At 50.6% G+C, this 19,109-nt stretch overlaps 1 protein-coding gene across 5 annotated transcripts in view; it reads right to left on the reverse strand.

Moving 5' to 3' along the window:
* The window catches only part of LOC134345253 (nesprin-2-like), a 276,033-nt gene that overhangs the window by 148,402 nt on the left and 108,522 nt on the right, over positions 1 to 19,109 (reverse strand). For all 5 annotated transcript variants that reach the window (XM_063045672.1, XM_063045636.1, XM_063045664.1 and 2 more), the window contains 2 exons: positions 11,953 to 12,081; positions 6,828 to 6,968 (listed from right to left, as the gene is read on the reverse strand). In XM_063045672.1, the coding sequence (XP_062901742.1) occupies positions 6,828 to 6,968; positions 11,953 to 12,081 (270 nt within the window). The remainder of the gene's footprint in view (positions 1 to 6,827; positions 6,969 to 11,952; positions 12,082 to 19,109) is intronic.

Consider the following 19,109-nt stretch of genomic DNA (forward strand, 5'->3'; position numbering starts at 1 on the left):
AAAGTGCTGCCAGGACTGGTGGTATTGGCATATACATTAGGGACATTTGGCCCTCCATTTTTCTATTATTCATGTGTCTCTCTATGTAGGAGGGAGAGTTAGAGTGATCTTAGTAGGCTGAAAGGTCAGCACAACATTGTGGGCTGATGTGTCTGTGCTGTATTGCTCTGTATTGTACTGTTCTATGTTCAATTTAATAACAAACTAATTTATCAATCCCAATTCTATCCCATCACTCTGCTGCCTCTCCCTCAGTCTGATGCTGCCCCCCCCCACCCGTGTACCCGGCTCTCCCTCCCCCTTCACTTCTCCATTCAATACCACCCCCAAACCCCCTCCACACCCCATCCGACTCTGCTCCTCCTTCCCCAGGGACACACCCCTCTCCCTTCACCAACTGCCCGCGTCCCTCTCCCACATCTGTTTGATTCTCTCTTTCCCTACCTGGTTCCTCTCTCCAATCCCATGCCTCCACCCTCACCAGCCCATCTGTCCCTGCACTCACCTCTCCCTTGTCCATCTCTGCTCTTCCCTGATGAGGCCCAGAGTTGGCTTTGGGAGAGCCTCACTTGAGGGGACATGTTGACAAGGTGTTGAGCTGGTCTTCTAAACCTAAGTCACAGAGCAATACAACATGGATACAGGCCTTTCGGCCCAACCAGTCCATGCCGCTCATAGTGGTATTCAGCTGGTCCTGATCTCCTGCGTTCAGCCCACATCCCTCTAGGCCAAGGCTTCCCAACCTGGGGTCCATGGATCCCTTGCTTAATGGTTTTGGTCCATGGCATAAAAAGGTTGAGAACCCCTGCCCTAAGCCTTACCCTCCAGGTGCCTACCCGAATGCTTCTTAACCTCACAAGGAGATGTTGAGTTAGGCCCTTCGGTAGGAGTCCATGTCGACCACATAGTTACTCCCAATTTCCTGCATTCGGCGTCACCCCTCCCTGTACCTTCCCTGGTGCTTCTCAAATGATACTATTGTACCTGCCTCAACCACGTCCTCTGGCAGTTCGTTCCAACCCTCTGTGTGGAAAAAGCTCTTCTTAATCTTTCCCCTCTCACGCTAAATCTACATCCTCTCGTTTTGACTCCTGTACCCCGGGGAACTGACAATTACTATCTAGCTTATCCATGCCTCTCATAATTTTAAACATCTCTGTAAGGTCGTCCCCTCATTCTCCTACATTTCAAGGAATAAAGACTTTATCTGGCCAACCTCTCCCTATAACTCAGGCCCTCTAGTCCCTGCATCATTCTTGTAAATCTTCTCTGCACTGTTTCCAGATTAACCAAATCTTTCCTATAGCAGGGTGACCAAACCCATGCAGCTCTCCTGATGAAGGGTCTCACCCCATATCATTGACAGTTCATTCCTCTCCATAGATACTGCCTGGCTTCTGAGTTCCACCAGCATTCTGTGTGTGATGCTCCGGATTTCCAAGAACTGAAGAATCTTTAGTCTTTATGTGTAGCACTCCAAGTGCAGTCTCACCACAACTTGGGACGTAACGTCCCAAACCCTATGCTCAGTGCCTTAACTAATGATGGCCAGTGTGCTAAACACCTTTCTCACCACCTTGTCTATCTGTGGTGCTGCTTTCAGTGAACTACCCACTTGTACTTCTAGGTCCCTCCGTTCCGTTGCCCCACAATGCCCTACCATTCACAATACAAGTCCTACGCAGGCTTGACTTTTCCAAAATGCACCCCTTCACCTTTATCTATAAGGTCCATTCAAGTCCATTTGTCACTCCTCAGCCCGCATCCCTAACTGATGAAGATCCTCCTTGTAATCTACAATAACCTTCTCCACCATGGACAACACCTGACACAGCTGCAACATACTGTCCCAGTTCCAATACCTAATGCCCTGACTGATGTCGATGAGCATGCTAAATGCAGGCTGAGTGTCCAGCAAAGAGATTCCCAGGTGGACAGAGAGAAAGATCCTTGAAGAAACACAAAGTCCCCACTGCCTCCTGGGAAAGTCTGGCTCCAGTGGAGGAGGGTCATTTGGGATGGGAAGGAGAACTTTGATTCCATGCGTGAGGACGTGGAGACCCTGTGTGAGTGTTATAGAACTGTACAGCACAGAACCATGCCCTTCAGCCCATCTAGTCCATGCCAAATCATTATTCTGCTTAGTCCCGTCAACCTGCACCCAGAACATAGCCCTCCATAACCCTTCCATCGACATACTTATCCAAACTTCTCCTAAACGTTGCAACTGAACCCGCATCCACTTGTTCCACTCATAACACCCTCCGAGTGAAGAAACATTTCACCTCAACATTTCATCTTTCACCCTTAACCCATGACCTCTAGTTCTAGTCACACCCAACCTGAGTGGAAAAAGCCTGCTTGCATTTGCCCTAGCTATACCCCTCATAATTTTGTATACCTCCATCAAATCTCCCCTCATTCTCCTGTGCAACAGGAGAACACACACCATAGTACAATAGTCTCTGTTTTATTATTTCTACATTATTATTGCACATTATTGCAAATTATTGCACATTGGTAAATTATTATTGTGTATATTATTATTCTCTATCTATTACTGGTTTAGTCTGCACACTGCTAAGTGTGTTTTTAAATGTTGCTGCTGTAACGAAAGAATTTCCCACTCAGGATCAATAAAGGATTTATTATTATTAAAGTCTAGGGAATAAAGTCCTAACTTAGTCGAGTTTTTCCAAGTCAAGTCCTCACTTCCCAGCAACATCCTTGTAAATTTTCTCCGCACTCTTCCGATCTTATTGAAATCCTTCCTGCAAGGGTGACCAAACTGCTCTGCTCTAACACAGAAAAAGGTGGGTGCGTGGACCACACTGCCAGTGGCGATGGTGGAGGCTGATACACTGGGGACATTTACGTGACTCTGAAATAGACACATGGATAATAGGAAAATGGAGGGCTGTGTGAGAGGGATTTAACATGGAATAGGCTGTTACAACATTGTAGGCCGAAGGGCCTGTACTGTGCTGTAATGTTCTATATTCCACATCGGGAGAAGGGCCAGCAAACTGTTGCTCTAACGGATGAATGAAACTTTTTGATGGGCTCAGTGAGAAGATAATAATGTGGAGTGATTTCTGTCGCTGAGCGGTGCTTTAATAAATTAAATTGTCTTCTCATCAGGTACAACATAATGTGAGCTTCTGAACATCTATCGCCACGTGATCAGACTTCCAGGAACACATTCAAACGGAGTCGGTAACCCAGGGCAACAGACTGGTTTAATGAATAGAGCATGACTGGTTGAACCTGAACTTGTTTAAATATTAACTTCTCTCTGCAGCTCTGCCTGAAGTGTGAAAACAAACTACCTGCGTCTCCCTCCCCCCCACTACTGACAGAGACAAATCTGATGGGAGGGGAGGGGACTGGACGGTGGAGAAGGTGTTCCGAGACAATTGGCTGGAAGAGGTCAGTGTCTGAACCAGTGCCCAGTCTGGGTTTACAGGGACTGAGAGGGCGGGGGAGGGGGGGGCATGATGGTCGGTCACACCCTGCCTGCTGAACAGGGCGAAGGGGTGCACATTGAAACACATCTGCTTCCAGGGTAGGGACGAGCACTTGGACTCTCACCTTGAACTCTCGGCTCCCATCTAGCGTTCATCAAGAGGCAATTCTGTGATCTCAGAGCCAGCGATAGGAGACAGCACAGAGCATTTTGACCAGTACAGCAATCACTATTAAACACTGCCTGTGTATGCCTCACACACACACACACACACACACACACACACACACACACACAAAATGCCGGAGGAACTCAGCAGGTCAGGCAACATCTATGGAAAAGAGTAAACAGTCGACGTTTCGGGACGAGACCCTTCATCAGGACATCAGGACTGATGAAGGGTCTCGGCTCAAACCGTCGACTGTTCATTCATTTCCATAGGTGCTGCCAGACCTGCTGAATTCTTCCAGCATTTTGTGTGTGTTGCTTTGGATTTCCAGCATCTGCAGATTTTCTCATGTTTGTGGTTTCCCCCCAACCTTGTACAGCCCTGCCCATGTACCATACCCATGCCCATGTCAGCCCTACCCACGCACAATGACTGCGTACCACACTGTTTACATACAGTCCTAAATGGACACTGAACCCATGAGATTACCTCACTTTTTAAATACATATATTAGTTCTGTTTCTGCACTATGTTAACCTGTTTAATATACATATACTTACTGTAATTGATTTACTTATTTATTTTTTCTTTCTATATTATCGTGTATTGCATTGAACTGCTGCTGCTAAGTTAATAAATTCCACAACACACGCCGGCAATAATAAGCCTGATTCTGATTCTGATGTATCACGCTGCCTGCATGCGCCTCTCAGAGGGGTGCTCAGGGGAGTGGTGGGTGCAGTTTGATTGTAACATTTAAGAGAAGTCTGGTTAAATCCATGGATGGGAGGTGTACAGAGGGCGAATGTCCAGGTGCAGGTCAATGGGACTAGGTAGAAGAACAGTTCAGCATGGATTAGACGGGCCAAAGGGCCTGTTTCTGTGCTGCAATATAGTACTTTATGACTCCATGACTCCTGTGTACGATGTCCCCACGTACGCCCCTGCCCGCACATTTCTCTCCCACGTACGCCCCTGCCCGCACATTTCTCTCCCACGTACGCCCCTGCCCGCACATTCCTCTCCCACGTACGCTCCTGCCCACAAATACCTCTCCCACGTACGCCCCTGCCCGCAAATTTCTCTCCCACGTATGCCCCCACCCGCACATTCCTCTCCCACGTATGCCCCTGGCCACAAATTTCTCTCCTATGTATGCCCCTGCCCACAAATACCTCTCCCACGTACGCCCCTGCCTGTACATTTCTCTCCCACATACACACCTGCCCACAAATACCTCTCCCACGTACGCCCCTGCGCGCAAATTTCTCTCCCACGTACACGCCTGCCTGCACAGTTCTCTCCCACGTACACACCTGCCCGCACATTTCTCTCTTGCATACAGCCCTGCCCTTGCACTTCTTTCGCATGTTCGGCCCTGCCCGCATATTTCTCTCCCACCTTCCTTCCTTCTCTTACTCTCCCTGCCCAGCAGATCTTCCAGTGGCCACTAGGTCCTCAGGGACAGCCACTATTCACTGTCCGCCTCTCTGCCCCACTCCCCTCTCTCCTCCATCTGATTATCACACACACAGAAAGACCCTTCCACCTACAATGTCTGTGCTAAACATCATGCCAAATTATAAACTAATCCCTTCCGCCTACAAAATGTCCACACCTCTCCATTTCCTGCACATAACAGGTGTCTGTTTAATGGCCTCTTAAACACCTCTGCTGAATCTGTCTCCACCAGCACCCCCTGCAGCACATTACACACACACACCGCTGTCTGTCTGAAAAACTTGCCCCACACACCTCCTTTGAAAGTACCCCTTTGCACCTTAAACACATGCCCCTGATACTAAGATTTTGACTCTGAGGAAAGAGATACCATACCAACAACTCACTATCAATCGAGCAGACAGGGGGCGCTTTGGTGGCATAGTGATTAGCTCACGGTTTACAGTGCCAGTGACCCAGATTCAATTCCCGCCACTGCCTGTAAGGAGTTTATATGTTCTCCCCGTGACTGTGTGGGTTTCCTCCGGATGCTCTGGTTTCCTCCCACAGTCCAAAGGCATATGGGTCAGGGTTGGCAAGCTGTGGGCATGCTATGTTGGCACTAGAATGTGTGGCGACACGTGGGCTGGTTGCTGAACATCCTCAGACTGTGTTGGTTGTTGATGCAAGTGACCCATTTCACTGTACGTTTCAATGCTTCAATGTACATGTGACAGATATGGCTAATTTTTAATCTTTCAACTTTTAATCTTTGGGGTAGGCCACTGCTGGGAATGCCAATGTTCCCTGTCCCACCTCTACCCACACCTGTCCTCTGCAGCCACCACCTCTCCACTCAACTGCACTCACTGCCTCCGTTTTAAATTCCTCATCCTTGCCCCCACTATGGCCTCTGCCATCCCCTCTGGCCTTCTGACCAGTCTCTGTCTTCCTCCAGCCCCCACCCCCACCCCCACGCTCCCCATGCCACAGTGGTTTTCCTCGGAAAGACCCTACCCCTCCCTTCCCTGATCTCCCCTGCCCCTCTGACCCCCTCTTCAAGTGACGGTCAGGATTGGCCTGGCCTCCACCAGGTGCAGTGGGAGTGGTGTGTGAGGGGAGAAGGGGAGGGGGGGCGGGAAGGCAGGGGTCAGGAGAGGTGGGGAGAAATTACCTTTATTTGTCATTAGCTTTATTCAAAAACATCGAAACATACAGTGTAACGTGTCAACGGCCAACACAGTCAGAGGATGCTTCCAGTGCCTACATAGCGTGGCCCTAACACCTATATCTTTGGAAAGTGGGAGGGGTCCGGGATATCCGGAGGAAACTCACAGATAGAATGTACAAGCTCCTTACAGACAGTGATGGGAATTGAACTGATCGCTGGCACTGTGAAGCGTTACACTAGCCACTACTCTGCCATGCACTACCAAAGGGTGTGGCTTCCTGGAGACACACAGCAGGGCAAAAGGCCATTCTGCCCACCTGGTCCCTGCCAGCCAAGACTGCCATGCAAGTTGTATTTGGCCCATCTCCCTCCCAACCTTTCTCATCCATCTACCTGTCCACGTATCTTTTGAACGTTGCTGATGTACCTGACTCTACCACTTCTTCTGGCAGCTCATTTAAGGTATGGAGCACAGATAAAGTCACCCCTTAGGTTCCAGATAAACCTACCCCCACCCACCCCCACCCTCAAACTGTGCCCACCCCTCCCTCACTCCCCAGTTTCCGATTCTTGACTCCTACCTGTAACTTTTGGAGCTGCTCCTCCACACTACCCTGCATCGTCAGGGTCCAAGGCCCGGATCCTGGTAGTTCCCGGGTCGATTCCAGCCAACGCTCCAGTTCCAGCACCCGCTGTTGGCACTCATCGAGGCCCTGCAGACCCTGCCATGGAGCCGGCAGCGGCGCGGGTAAGGGGTAGCGACAGGGGTGAGGGGAGAGGGCAAGAAAAGGGTGAGGGGGCGGGAGGGACAGGGGTTATAGAGTGGATGGGAAGTTAGTAGGGAAAAGGTAGGAGCAGGGGGAGGGAGGGAGAGAGTGAGAGGTGGGGAAGGAGTGAGTGAGTGACACAGGTAGGGGAAGGAGGGAAAGAGTGAGACAGGTAGGGGAAGGAGGGAGAGAATAAGACAGGTAAGGGAAGGAGGGAGAGAGTGAAGCAGGTAGGGGAAAGAGGGAGAGAGTGAGACAGGTAGGGGAAGGAGGGAGAGAGTGAGACAGGTAGGAGAAGGAGGGAGAGAGTGGGAGAGGTAGGAGAAGGAGGGAGAGAGTGAGATGTAGGGGAAGGAGGGAGAGAGTGAGACAGGTAGGGGAAGGAGGGAGAGAGTGAGACAGGGGAAAGAGAGAGTGAGACAGGTAGAGGAAGGAGGGAGAGAATAAGACAGGTAGAGGAAGGAGGGAGAGAGTGAGACAGGTAGGGGAAGGAGGGAGAGAGTGAGACAGGTAGGGGAAGGAGAGAATGAGACAGGTAGAGGAAGGAGGGAGAGAGTGAGACAGGTAGAGGAAGGAGGGAGAGAGTGAGACAGGTAGGGGAAGGAGGGAGAGAGTGGGAGAGGTAGGAGAAGGAGGGAGAGAGTGAGATGTAGGGGAAGGAGGGAGAGAGTTAGACAGGTAGGGGAAGGAGGGAGAGAGTGAGACAGGTAGGGGAAGGAGGGAGAGAGTGAGACAAGTAGGAGAGAAAAAGCCAAAGGCTCAGAGCTCAGCTCGGTAGTTATTAATGAAAGAGAACTTGCAGAGTTCACCTGGGCAGGTGACGCTGAGGCCGGCTCTGATTGGTGGAACAGAGTGACAGGGCGGTGATGTCAGGGCTGAACATTCCATGAGCCAGCAGTGGGACGGTGCCTAGCATTTGCTCTGCTGCCTGGCAGTGCAGGCAGGGAATAGGACACAGTCCGCCTCAACCAGAGAGATGGAACCCCACCCACTCACAGCAGCACCAGAAGTGACAGAGAGAGGCCAAAGCTATAAGACCATACAACTATAAGACATAGAAGCAGAATTAGGCCGTTCAGCCCAACAAGTCTGCTCTGCAATTCAATCATGGCTGATTTATTCCCAGTGCCATTCTCCAGCCTTCTCCCTGTAATTTTTGATTCCCTTACGAATCAAAAACCTATCAACTCCCAGTTTAAGTGTACCCAATAACTTGACCGCCACAGCTGTCTGTGGCAAGGAATTCCACAGATTCACCATCCTCTCACCAATTCCTCATCTCTGTTCCAACAGGATGTCCTTCTGTTGTGATCTGTGCCCCCTGGAGCTAGACTCTCCCTTTGTTAGAAACATCCTTTGCAAGTCCTTCATCTAGTCCTTTCAATGAGATCCTCCCTCATTTGTCTAAACTCTGGTGAGTACAGGCCCAGAGACATTGTGCTCCTTGTCAAAAGTGGTGACGAATCAGCATATAGGAGGAGGTTGAAAATCTGGCTAAGTGGTATCATAACAGCAACCTTTTACTCAAGGTCAGCAAGACCATGGAGCTGATTACTGACCTCAGGAGGAGGAAATTGGATGTCCATGAGCCAGTCCTCATCAGGGTATCAGAGCTGGAGAGGGTCAGTATCTTTAAATTCCTCAGTGTTATCATTTCAGAGGATCTGTCCTGGGCCCAGCACGTAAGTGCCATTACGTAGAAAGCTCTGCAGCAACTCTACTTCCTTAGAAGTTTGCAAAGTTCTGGCATGACACCTGAAACTTTGACAAACTTCTATAGATGTGTGGTGGAGAGAATATTGACTGGCTGCATCACTGCCTGGTATGGAAATGCCAATGCCTTAAATGGAAAATCCTACAATAAGTAGTGGATGTGGCCCAGTCCATCACGGGTAAACTCCTCCCCACCACTGAGCACATCTACACGGAGCATTGTTGCAGGAAAGCAGCACCAATCATCAGAGACCCCCAACATGCAGGCCATACTTTCTTCTTGTTGCTGCCACCAGGAAGGTGGTACATGAGTCTCAGGACTCACACCACCAAGTTCAGGCACACTTATTACCCCTCAAGCATCAGGCTCCTAAACCAGAGGGCACAGCTTCACTCAGCTTCACTCGCCCCATCACTGAACTGTTCCCACAACCTATGGACTCACTTTCAAGGACTCTTCATCTCATGTCCTTGATATTCAGTGCTTATTTATTTATTTCTAATTATTTCGCTTTTTCTCTTTCTTTTTATATTTGCACAGTTTGTTGTCTTTTGCACATTGGTTGAACACCCTGCTGGTGCAGTCTTTCATTGATTCTAGTACCAAAGCCCATAAGACAAAGGAGCAGAAGTCAGCCATTCAGCCCATCGAGTCTGCTCCATCATTTTATCATGAGCTGATCCATTCTCCCATTTAGTCCCACTCCCCCGCCTTCTCACCATAACCTTTCATGCTCTGGCTACTCAGATACCTATCAATCTCTGCCTTAAGTACACCCAATGACTTGGCCTCCACTGCTGCCTGTGGCAACAAATTCCATAGATTCACCACCCTCTGACTAAAAAAATATCTTCGCATCTCTGTTCTGAATTACAGTTATTGGATTTATTGAGCATGTCCATAAGACAATGAATCTCAGAGTTGTATATGGTGACATATATGTACTTTGATAATAAATTTACTTTGAACTTTAGCCCTTTGATTCCCAGGATCATTTTCATGAACCTTCTCTGGACCTTCTCCAACGCCAGCACATCCTTTCTTAGATAAGGGGACTAATGTTGCTCACGATACTCCAAATGTGGTGCTACCAATGCCTTATGAAGTCTCACAGTTCCCCGAACAGGTTTCCAAGATGACTCAAGGGTTAAAACAGAACCCAGCATCTCAGGTGCTCCTCTCTCAAATCCACGATGCTCACCCTCACTTTTATTCAAGAGCTTGATGGTCGAGAGGTAGTAACTGTTGCTGAACCGGGTGGTGCGAGCCCCAAGGCTCTTGTACCTCCCACCTGATGGCCGCAGCAAGAGAGCATGACCTGGGTGGTGGGGATCTCTGATGATGGATGCTGCTTTCCTACGACAGTGTTCCATGTAGATGTGCTCAATGGTTGGGAGGGCTTTACCTGTGATGTACTGAGCTAAATCCACTACTTTTTGTAGGATTTTCCATTCGAAAGCATTGGTTTTTCCATACCAGGCTGCAATGCAGCTAGTCAGTACACTCACCACTTCACACCTATAGAAGCTGTCAAAGTTTTAGATGCCATGCTGATACTCCACAGACTCCGAAGAAAGTGGAGGCACTGCCATGCTTTCTTCACAATTCCACTCACATGCTGTGTCCAGGACAGATCCTCTGAAATAGTATCACCCAGGAATTTAAAGTTGCTAACCTTCTCAACCTCTGATTTAATGATGAGGACTGACTCATGGACCTCTGGTTACCCGCTCCTGAAGTCTACAATCAGTTCATTGATCTTGCTGACGTTGTTGTTATGACATCATTCAGTCGGATTTTCAATCTCCCTCCTGTATGCTGATTCATCACCACCTTTCATTCAGCCCACGGTGGTGTCATCAGCAAAAATATGGCATTGGAGCTGTGCTAAACTACATAATTATAGGTGTACAGTAAATAGAACAGGGGACTAAGCACACAGCTTTGTGGTGTACCTGTGCAGATGGTGATTGTGGAGGAAACGTTTTTGCCAATCCGAATTGACTGGGGTTTACAAGTGTGGAAATCCAGGACCTGGTGCACAAAGAAGCATTTAGATCAAGGTCTTGGAGCTTACAGATTAGTTTTGAGGGGATGATGGTACTGAATACTCAGCTGTAGTCGATAAAGAGCGTCCTGATGTATGTATCTTTGCTGTCCAGATATTCCAGGATTGAGTGAAGAGCCAATGAAATGGCATCTGCTCAAGGTACCTGCTGCTTCGGTTGGCAAATTGGAGCAGATCCAAATGGCCTCTCAGGCAGGAGCTATATGTTTCAACACCAACCTCTCAAAACACTTCATCACTGTGGATGTAAGTGCAACTGGATGATAGTCATTAAAGCAGGTCACCATGCTCTTCTTGGGAACTGGTATAATTGAAGCCTGCTTGAAGCAGGTGGGTACCAGACACTCTGAAGCATGTGGTTAAAAGAGCTCAGTGAATACATCAGCCAGCTGATCAACACAGGTCTTTAGTACGTGGCCAGGTACCCCATCCAGTCCAGATGCTTTCTATGGGTTCAACCTCCTGAAAGCAGCCCACACGTCAGCTTCAGAGAGTGAGATCATGGGATCATTGGGGGATGAGCGGTTCACAAGGATTTCTCCCTGTCCTGATGGTCAAAGTGAGCACAGAGGCATTAAGCTCATCTGGAAGCGAAGCTCTACTATCTCCCATGTCGCTTGATTTAACTTTTTAGGAGGTAATAGGGATCAAGCCCTTGCCTCAGCTGTTGAGCATCCCTCGTTGATTCAAGTTTGGTCCTGAATTTCCACTTCGCCTGTGAGATGGCTTCTGGAGATCATACCTACACCTCTTGTAGTTGTCTTGGTCTCCAGACTTTAATGCCTCTGATCTGACCCTCAGCAAATTTCGGATCTCATGGTATATCCAGGGCTTCTGATTGGTGAAGACTCTGAATAGTTTACTGGGGACATACTCATCTACAGCTGTAGTAATAAAGTCCATTGCAACCATAGTGTATTTATTCAGATCTCTAGATGAGTGCTTGGTATGTATAAAGCAGAGGTTGATAGGTTCCTGATTAATAAGGGCACAGGAGAATAGGGTTGAGAGGGAATCTAAACCAGCTATGATTGAATGGCCTAATTCTCCTCCTGTGTTCTATGGCCATCTGGAAGGGTTAGAAAGCAATGATGGGTTGCTGGGGTCTGACTGGATTTGTGGAGCGGGGGGCATGGGATGAGGAGGGAGAGACCTACCCCTCTGTCAACATCTGGAGGTGGTGCTGACGACTGGGTTCCTTCCATTGTCTCTTCGCTTTCCCCCTCGTCTTCGTCTTCCTCCAGCAGGGAGGATAACTTTCCGGGCACATTATTTGCCTGTGGATACTGAGGAAGAACAAAATACAGTCACAAACTGCCAGAGATCAGATCATTGTCAGACACAGGACATCGTCTGTTGGTACACAGACTTCCACTTTCCCATCAATCTCCCACACCCTGCAACTCTCACACCTCAGAACACCTGCCCACCAAATTCCCCTATCCCTCCTCCATCAGCTCACCCTAACTCTCCCTACTCTCCTGACCCAACTCCCTCTATACCACCCCAGCACCCACAGTGTAACACCGTATCAGTATCACCCCTGCCACCGTGGAACCCTCCCTCAGTACTACCCCCTCAAATATTGTGACCCTCCCTCAGTACCTCCCCTCAAACATGGTGACCCTTCCTCAGTACCGCCCCCTCAAACACTGTGACCCTCCCTCAGTACCGCTCCTCAGACACTGTGACCCTCCCTCAGTACCTCCCCCTCAAATACTGTGACCCTCCCTCAGTACTGCCCCCTCAAACACGGTACCCTCTCTCAGTACCGCCCCTCAAACACAGTGACCCTCCCTCAGTACAGCCCCCTCAGACACTGTGACCCTCCCTCAGTACCGCCCCCTCAAACACTGTGACCTTCCCTCAGTACCGCCCCCTCAAACACAGTAACCCTCCCTCAGTACAGCCTCTCAAACACAGTAACCCTCCCTCAGTACCGTCCCCTCAGACACTGTGACCCTCCCTCAGTACCACCTCCTCAAATACTGTGACCCTCCCTCAGTACCACCCCCTGAGACACTGTGAGCCTCCCTCAGTACCGCTCCCTCAAACACTGTGACCCTCCCTCAGTACCGCCCCTCAAACACAGTAACCCTCCCTCAGTACAGCCCCTCAAACACAGTAACCCTCCCTCAGTACCGCCCCCTCAGATACTGTGACCCTCCCTCAGTACCGCCTCCTCAAACACTGTGACCCTCCCTCAGTACCACCCCGAGACACTGTGACCCTCCCTCAGTACCGCCCCGAGACACTGTGACCCTCCCTCTGTACCACCCCCTCAGACACTGTGACCCTCCCTCAGTACCTCCCCCTCAAATACTGTGACCCTCCCTCAGTACTGCCCCTCAAACACACTGACCCTCCTTCAGTACTGCCCCCTCAAATACTGTGACCCTCCCTCAGTACTTCCCCTCAAACACACTGACCCTCCTTCAGTACTGCCCCCTCAAATACTGTGACCCTCCCTCAGTACCGCCCCCTCAGACACTGTGACCCTCCCTCAGTACTGCCTCCACAAATACTGTGACCCTCCCTCAGTACCTCCCCTCAAACACAGTGACCCTCCCTCAGTACAGCCCCCTCAGACACTGTGACCCTCCCTCAGTACCTCCCCTCAAACACAGTGACCCTCCCTCAGTACAGCCCCCTCAGACACTGTGACCCTCCCTCAGTACAGCCCCCTCAGACACTGTGACCCTCCCTCAGTACCTCCCCTCAAACACAGTGACTCTCCCTCAGTACAGCCCCCTCAGACACTGTGACCCTCCCTCAGTACCGCCCCCTCAGACACTGTGACCCTCCCTCAGTACAGCCCCCTCAGACAGTGTGACCCTCCCTCAGTACCTCCCCTCAAACACAGTGACTCTCCCTCAGTACAGCCCCCTCAGACACTGTGACCCTCCCTCAGTACCGCCCCCTCAGACACTGTGACCCTCCCTCAGTACCGCCCCCTCAAACACAGTGACCCTCCCTCAGTACAGCCCCCTCAGACACTGTGACTCTCCCTCAGGACAGTGTTTCTTCATTTCAGTGACTCTAGAAACGAGGCTGATGTGACACACTGGTGTCCGATACCTAAACTCTCACACACGTCCTGCACTACTCCTGAAACAATCTTTACACTTCATGGTCTGACGGGGAACTCAATAAACGTAGATCATTACAGCACAGTACAGGGCCTTCATCCACAATCTTGTACGGACCTTTTAACTTACTCTAAGATCAATCTAACATCTCACTCCCATGTAGCCACCCATTTACTGTATCTATCATCCATGTACCTGTGTAAGAGTTTCCAAAATGACGCTAAGGTACACGTTTCTACCACCACTTCTGGCAGCACATTCCATGCAGCCACCACTCTCTGTGTAATAAAACTTAACTCTGACATCCCTCCTGTACTCTCCTCCAATCACCTTAAAACCGTGCCCATTTGCATTGGCCATTTCTGCCCTGGGAAAATGTCTCTGGCTTCCATTCTTCCATGCTTCTTATCTTGTACATTTTTATCAAGTCACCTCTCATCCTCCTCACTCCAAGGAGAAAAGCCCTAACTCACTCAACCTATCCTCATAAATGCTCTCTAATCCAGGCAGCATCCTGGTAACTCTCCTCTGTGCCCTCTCTAAAGCCTCCACATCCTTCCTATAATGAGGCGAGCAGAAATGAACAGTTTACAAGCAAACCCCTGGGGTGATTCCCATCAGCCAGGGACGTACCCTGGGCTAAGCCTAAGGTCTATTCTCAGAGCTTCCTTCCTTAGCTCCTCCATTTTCTTCAGCCCACCCCTCAGATCGACAGTGGGGACTGCAGAGCTCACCTAGAGCTGGAGCAGGTGCAGCCTTAAGGGGTGGTAAGGTGGATAGGTGGGTGGTCTGGGTGGAGTTGGGGGGGATTGTGAGGAAGATCATTCACTCCAGTGCCTACATAGGCTCTCTGTGAACCCGAGGCACTGATCCCAGCCCAACAGCCTTCCTCTTCAGAGGTCACCAAATCCCCAGAGATGGGGAGAATAACTACATTGATGCTGCTTCCTGCACCCATGCTGAATTTGTCAACTTCATTCACTTTGCCTCCAACCTCCACCCTGCCCTCAAATTTACCTGGTTTCTGACACCTCCCTCCCCTTTCTCGATCTTAGTGTCTCTGTCCTGGAGATGTCTATGATAAACCCACAGACTCTCATAGCTACCTGGACTATAACTCTTCCCACCCTGTTACCTGTAAAAATGCCATCTCCTTCTCTCAATTCCTCTGTCTCTGCCTCATCTGCTCTCAGGATGAGGCTTTTCATTCTAGAATGAAGATGTCCTCCTCTTCCAAAGAAAGGGGCTTCCCTTCCTCCACCATCAACGCTGTCCTCAACCTCATCTTTTCCATTTCACACACGTCTGCGCTTACCCCATCCTCCTACCACCCCACCACAGATAGAGTTCCTGTTGTCCTCACCTACCACCACACTAGCCTCCACATCCAGCACATAATTCTCCAAAATTTCTGCCACCAACAATGGGACACAAAGCACATCTTTCCCTCTCCCCGCCCCACCCCCCACTGTCTGCTTTCTGCAGGGATCACTCCCTGAGCAACTCCCTTGTCCATTCGTCCCTCCCCACTGATCTCCTTCCTGGCATTTATCCTTGCAAGCAGTAACAACTGCTACACCTGCCTCTACACCTCCTCCCTCATTACCATTCAGGGCTCTTACAGTCCTTCCAGGTGAGGTGACACTTCACCTGCGAGTCTGTTGGGGTCATTTACTGCATTCAGTGCTCCCGGTGTGGCCTCCTGTACATCGGTGAGACCCAAGGTAGAATGGGAGACCGCTTCACTGAGCACCTACACTCTGTCCACCAGATAAAGCAGGATCTCCCATTGGCCATCCATTTTAATTCCACTTCCCATTCCCATTCCAATATGTCCATCCATGGTCTCCTCCACTGTCGTGATGAGGCCACACTTGGGTTGGAGGAACAACACCTTCTATTCCATTTGGGTAGCCTCCAACTTGATGGCATGAACATTGATTTCTCAAACTTCTGGTCATGACCCCACAACCTCTCCTTCACCAATTCCCATCCCCTTTTCCCCCCTCACCTTATCTCCTTGCCTGCCCATCGCCTCCCTCTGGTGCTCCTCCCCACCTTGTCTTTCTTCTGTGACCTTCTACTCTTTCACCAATCAACCTCCCAGCACGTTACTCATCCTTCCCCCTCCAGGTTTCACCTAACACCTTGTGTTTCACTCTCTTTACCCTGACCTTTTAAACCTACTCTTGAGCTTTTTTTCTCCAGTCCTGCCGAAGGGTTTCAGCCAAAATGTCGACTACTTTTTTCCTAGATGCTGTCTGGCCTGATGAGTTCACCCAGCACTTTGTGTGTGTTTCTTGAATCTTTATTTTGTTCACGTGCGAGTCTCTTGTTATAGATAAAGAGCATGGAAACAGGCTCGAGTCTACCCGTACTGCGATCCATATCAAAATCTACACCCCTCACTGGGATCCATACCGGGATCTACACCCTGCACCAGGATCTACTCCCCACACCAGGATCCGCACCGGGATCTACTCCACGCACTGGGATCCACACCCCACACTGGTATCCATACCGGGATCTACTCCCTGCACTGGGATCCACACCCCACACGGGGATCCATACCAGGATCTACACCCCGCACCGGGATCCATACCAGGATCTACAACCCAAACCAGGATCCATACTGGGATCTACTCCCCGCACCAGGATCCATACTGGGATCTACTCCCCGCACTGGGATCCATACCAGGATCTAATCCCCTCACTGGATCCATACTGGGATCTACACCCCACACTGAGATCCATACCGGGATCTACACCCCTCACCGGGATCCATACTGGGATCTACATCCCACACCAGGATCCATACCGGGATCTACTCCCCGCACTGGGATCCATTCCAGGATCTACTCCCCTCACTGGGATCCATACCGGGATCTATACCCCTCACCGGGATCTACACCCCAAACTGAGATCCACGCCGGGATCTACAACCCTCACTGCTTTCCACACTGGGATCTACTCCCCACACTGGGATCCATACTGGGATCTACTCGCCACACTGGGATCCATACTGGGATCTAATCCCCTCACTGGACCCATACCAGGATCTACACCCCTCACTGGATCCATACCGGGTTCCACACCCCCACACTGACATCCATACCGAGATCTACTCCCAGCGCTGGGATCCATTCCAGGATCTACTCCCCTCACTGGGATCCATACCGGGATCTATACCCCTCACCGGGATCCATACCGGGATCTACACCCCTCACCGGGATCCATACTGGGATCTACACCCCACACCAGGATCCATACCGGGATCTACTCCCTCACTGGGATCCATACTGGGATCTACACCCCTCACCGGGATCTACATCCCAAACTGAGATCAACATCGGGATCTACACTCCTCACCGAGATCCATACCGGGATCTACACCCCTCACCGGGATCCATACTGGGATCTACACCCCACACCAGGATCCATACCGGGATCTACTACCCTCACTGGGATCCATACCGGGATCTACACCCCTCACTGGGATCTACATCCCAAACTGAGATCAACACTGGGATCTACACCCCTCACTGGGATCCATACCAGGATCTACTCCCCTCACTGGGATCCATACCGAGATCTATACCCCGCACCAGGATCTACACCCCAAACTGAGATCCACACCGGGATCTACAACCCTCAGTGTTTTCCACACTGGGATCTACTCCCCACACTGGGATCCATACCGGGATCTACACCCCTCACTGGATCCATACCGGATTCTACAGCCCCGCACTGGCATCCATACCGAGATCTACTCCCCGTGCTGGGATCCATTCCAGGATCTACTCCCCTCACTGGGATCCATAACGGGATCTATACCCCTCACCGGGATCTACATCCCAAACTGAGAACAACACCGGGATCTACACTCCTCACTGGGATCCATACCGGGATCTACACCCCTCACCGAGATCAACACCGGGATCTACACCCCTCACTGGGATCCATACCGGGACCTACACCCCTCACCGAGATCCATACCGGGATCTACACCCCACACTGGGATCCATACCGGGATCGACACCCCTCACTGGGATCCATACCAGGATCGACACCCCTCACTGGGATCCATACCGGGATCGACACCCCTCACTGGGATCCATACTGGGATCGACACCCCTCACTGGGATCCATACTGGGATCGACACCCCTCACTGGGATCCATACTGGGATCAACACCCCTGACTGGGATCCATACCGGGATCGACACCCCTCACCGGGATCCATACCGGGATCTACACCCCTCACCGGGATCCATACCGGAACCTACACCGCCCACTGAGATCCATACCGGGATCGACACCGCACACTGAGATCCATACCGGGATCGACACCCCTCACTGGGATTCATACCGGGATCGACACCCTTCACCGGGATCCATGCCAGGATCGACACCCCTCACCGGGATCCATACTGGGACCTACACCCCTCACCAGGATCCATACTGGGACCTACACCCCTCACCGGGATCCATACCGGGATCTACACCCCACACTGGGATCCATACCGGGATCGACACCCCTCACTGGGATCCATACCGGGATCGACACCCCACACCGGGATCCATACTGGGATCGACACCCCTCACTGGGATCCATACCGGGACCTACACCGCACACTGAGTCCATACCGGGATCGACACCCCTCACTGGGATCCATACCGGGATCGACACCCATCACCAGGATCCATACTGGGATCGACACTCCTCACCATGATCCATACTGGGATCTACATCCCTCATTGGATCTACATCAGGATCTATACCCCACACTGGATCCATACCAGGATCTATACCCCACACTGGATCCATACCAGGATCTACACCCCTCTCTGGATCCATACCAGGATCTACACCCCAAACAGGGATCCATACTGGGATTTACACCTCACACTGTGATCCACAATGAGATCTACATCTCGCACTGTGATTCATGCCCCACAGTACAATCTAAGTTTCAAGATTCAAGTTGATTTACAAGGTGCGCCTCAGAACAGAAGAATGCATCATTTGCATTTACTACCAACGCACCAGGAGAAGGCAACAGCAAACCACTGCTGTAGAAAAGTTGCCAAGAACAACGATGGTCATGAGAGCACAATCAGCTACATGTTACAACACGACACAAAATGATGGCGATGACTAATACCCATGTCTGGATGACACCACACCAGAGTCCCTCTTGCTTAAAACTATAAAGAGATCCACAG

This window comes from Mobula hypostoma, chromosome 1 (genome assembly GCF_963921235.1).
Source record: "Mobula hypostoma chromosome 1, sMobHyp1.1, whole genome shotgun sequence".
Lineage (NCBI taxonomy): Eukaryota > Metazoa > Chordata > Chondrichthyes > Myliobatiformes > Myliobatidae > Mobula > Mobula hypostoma.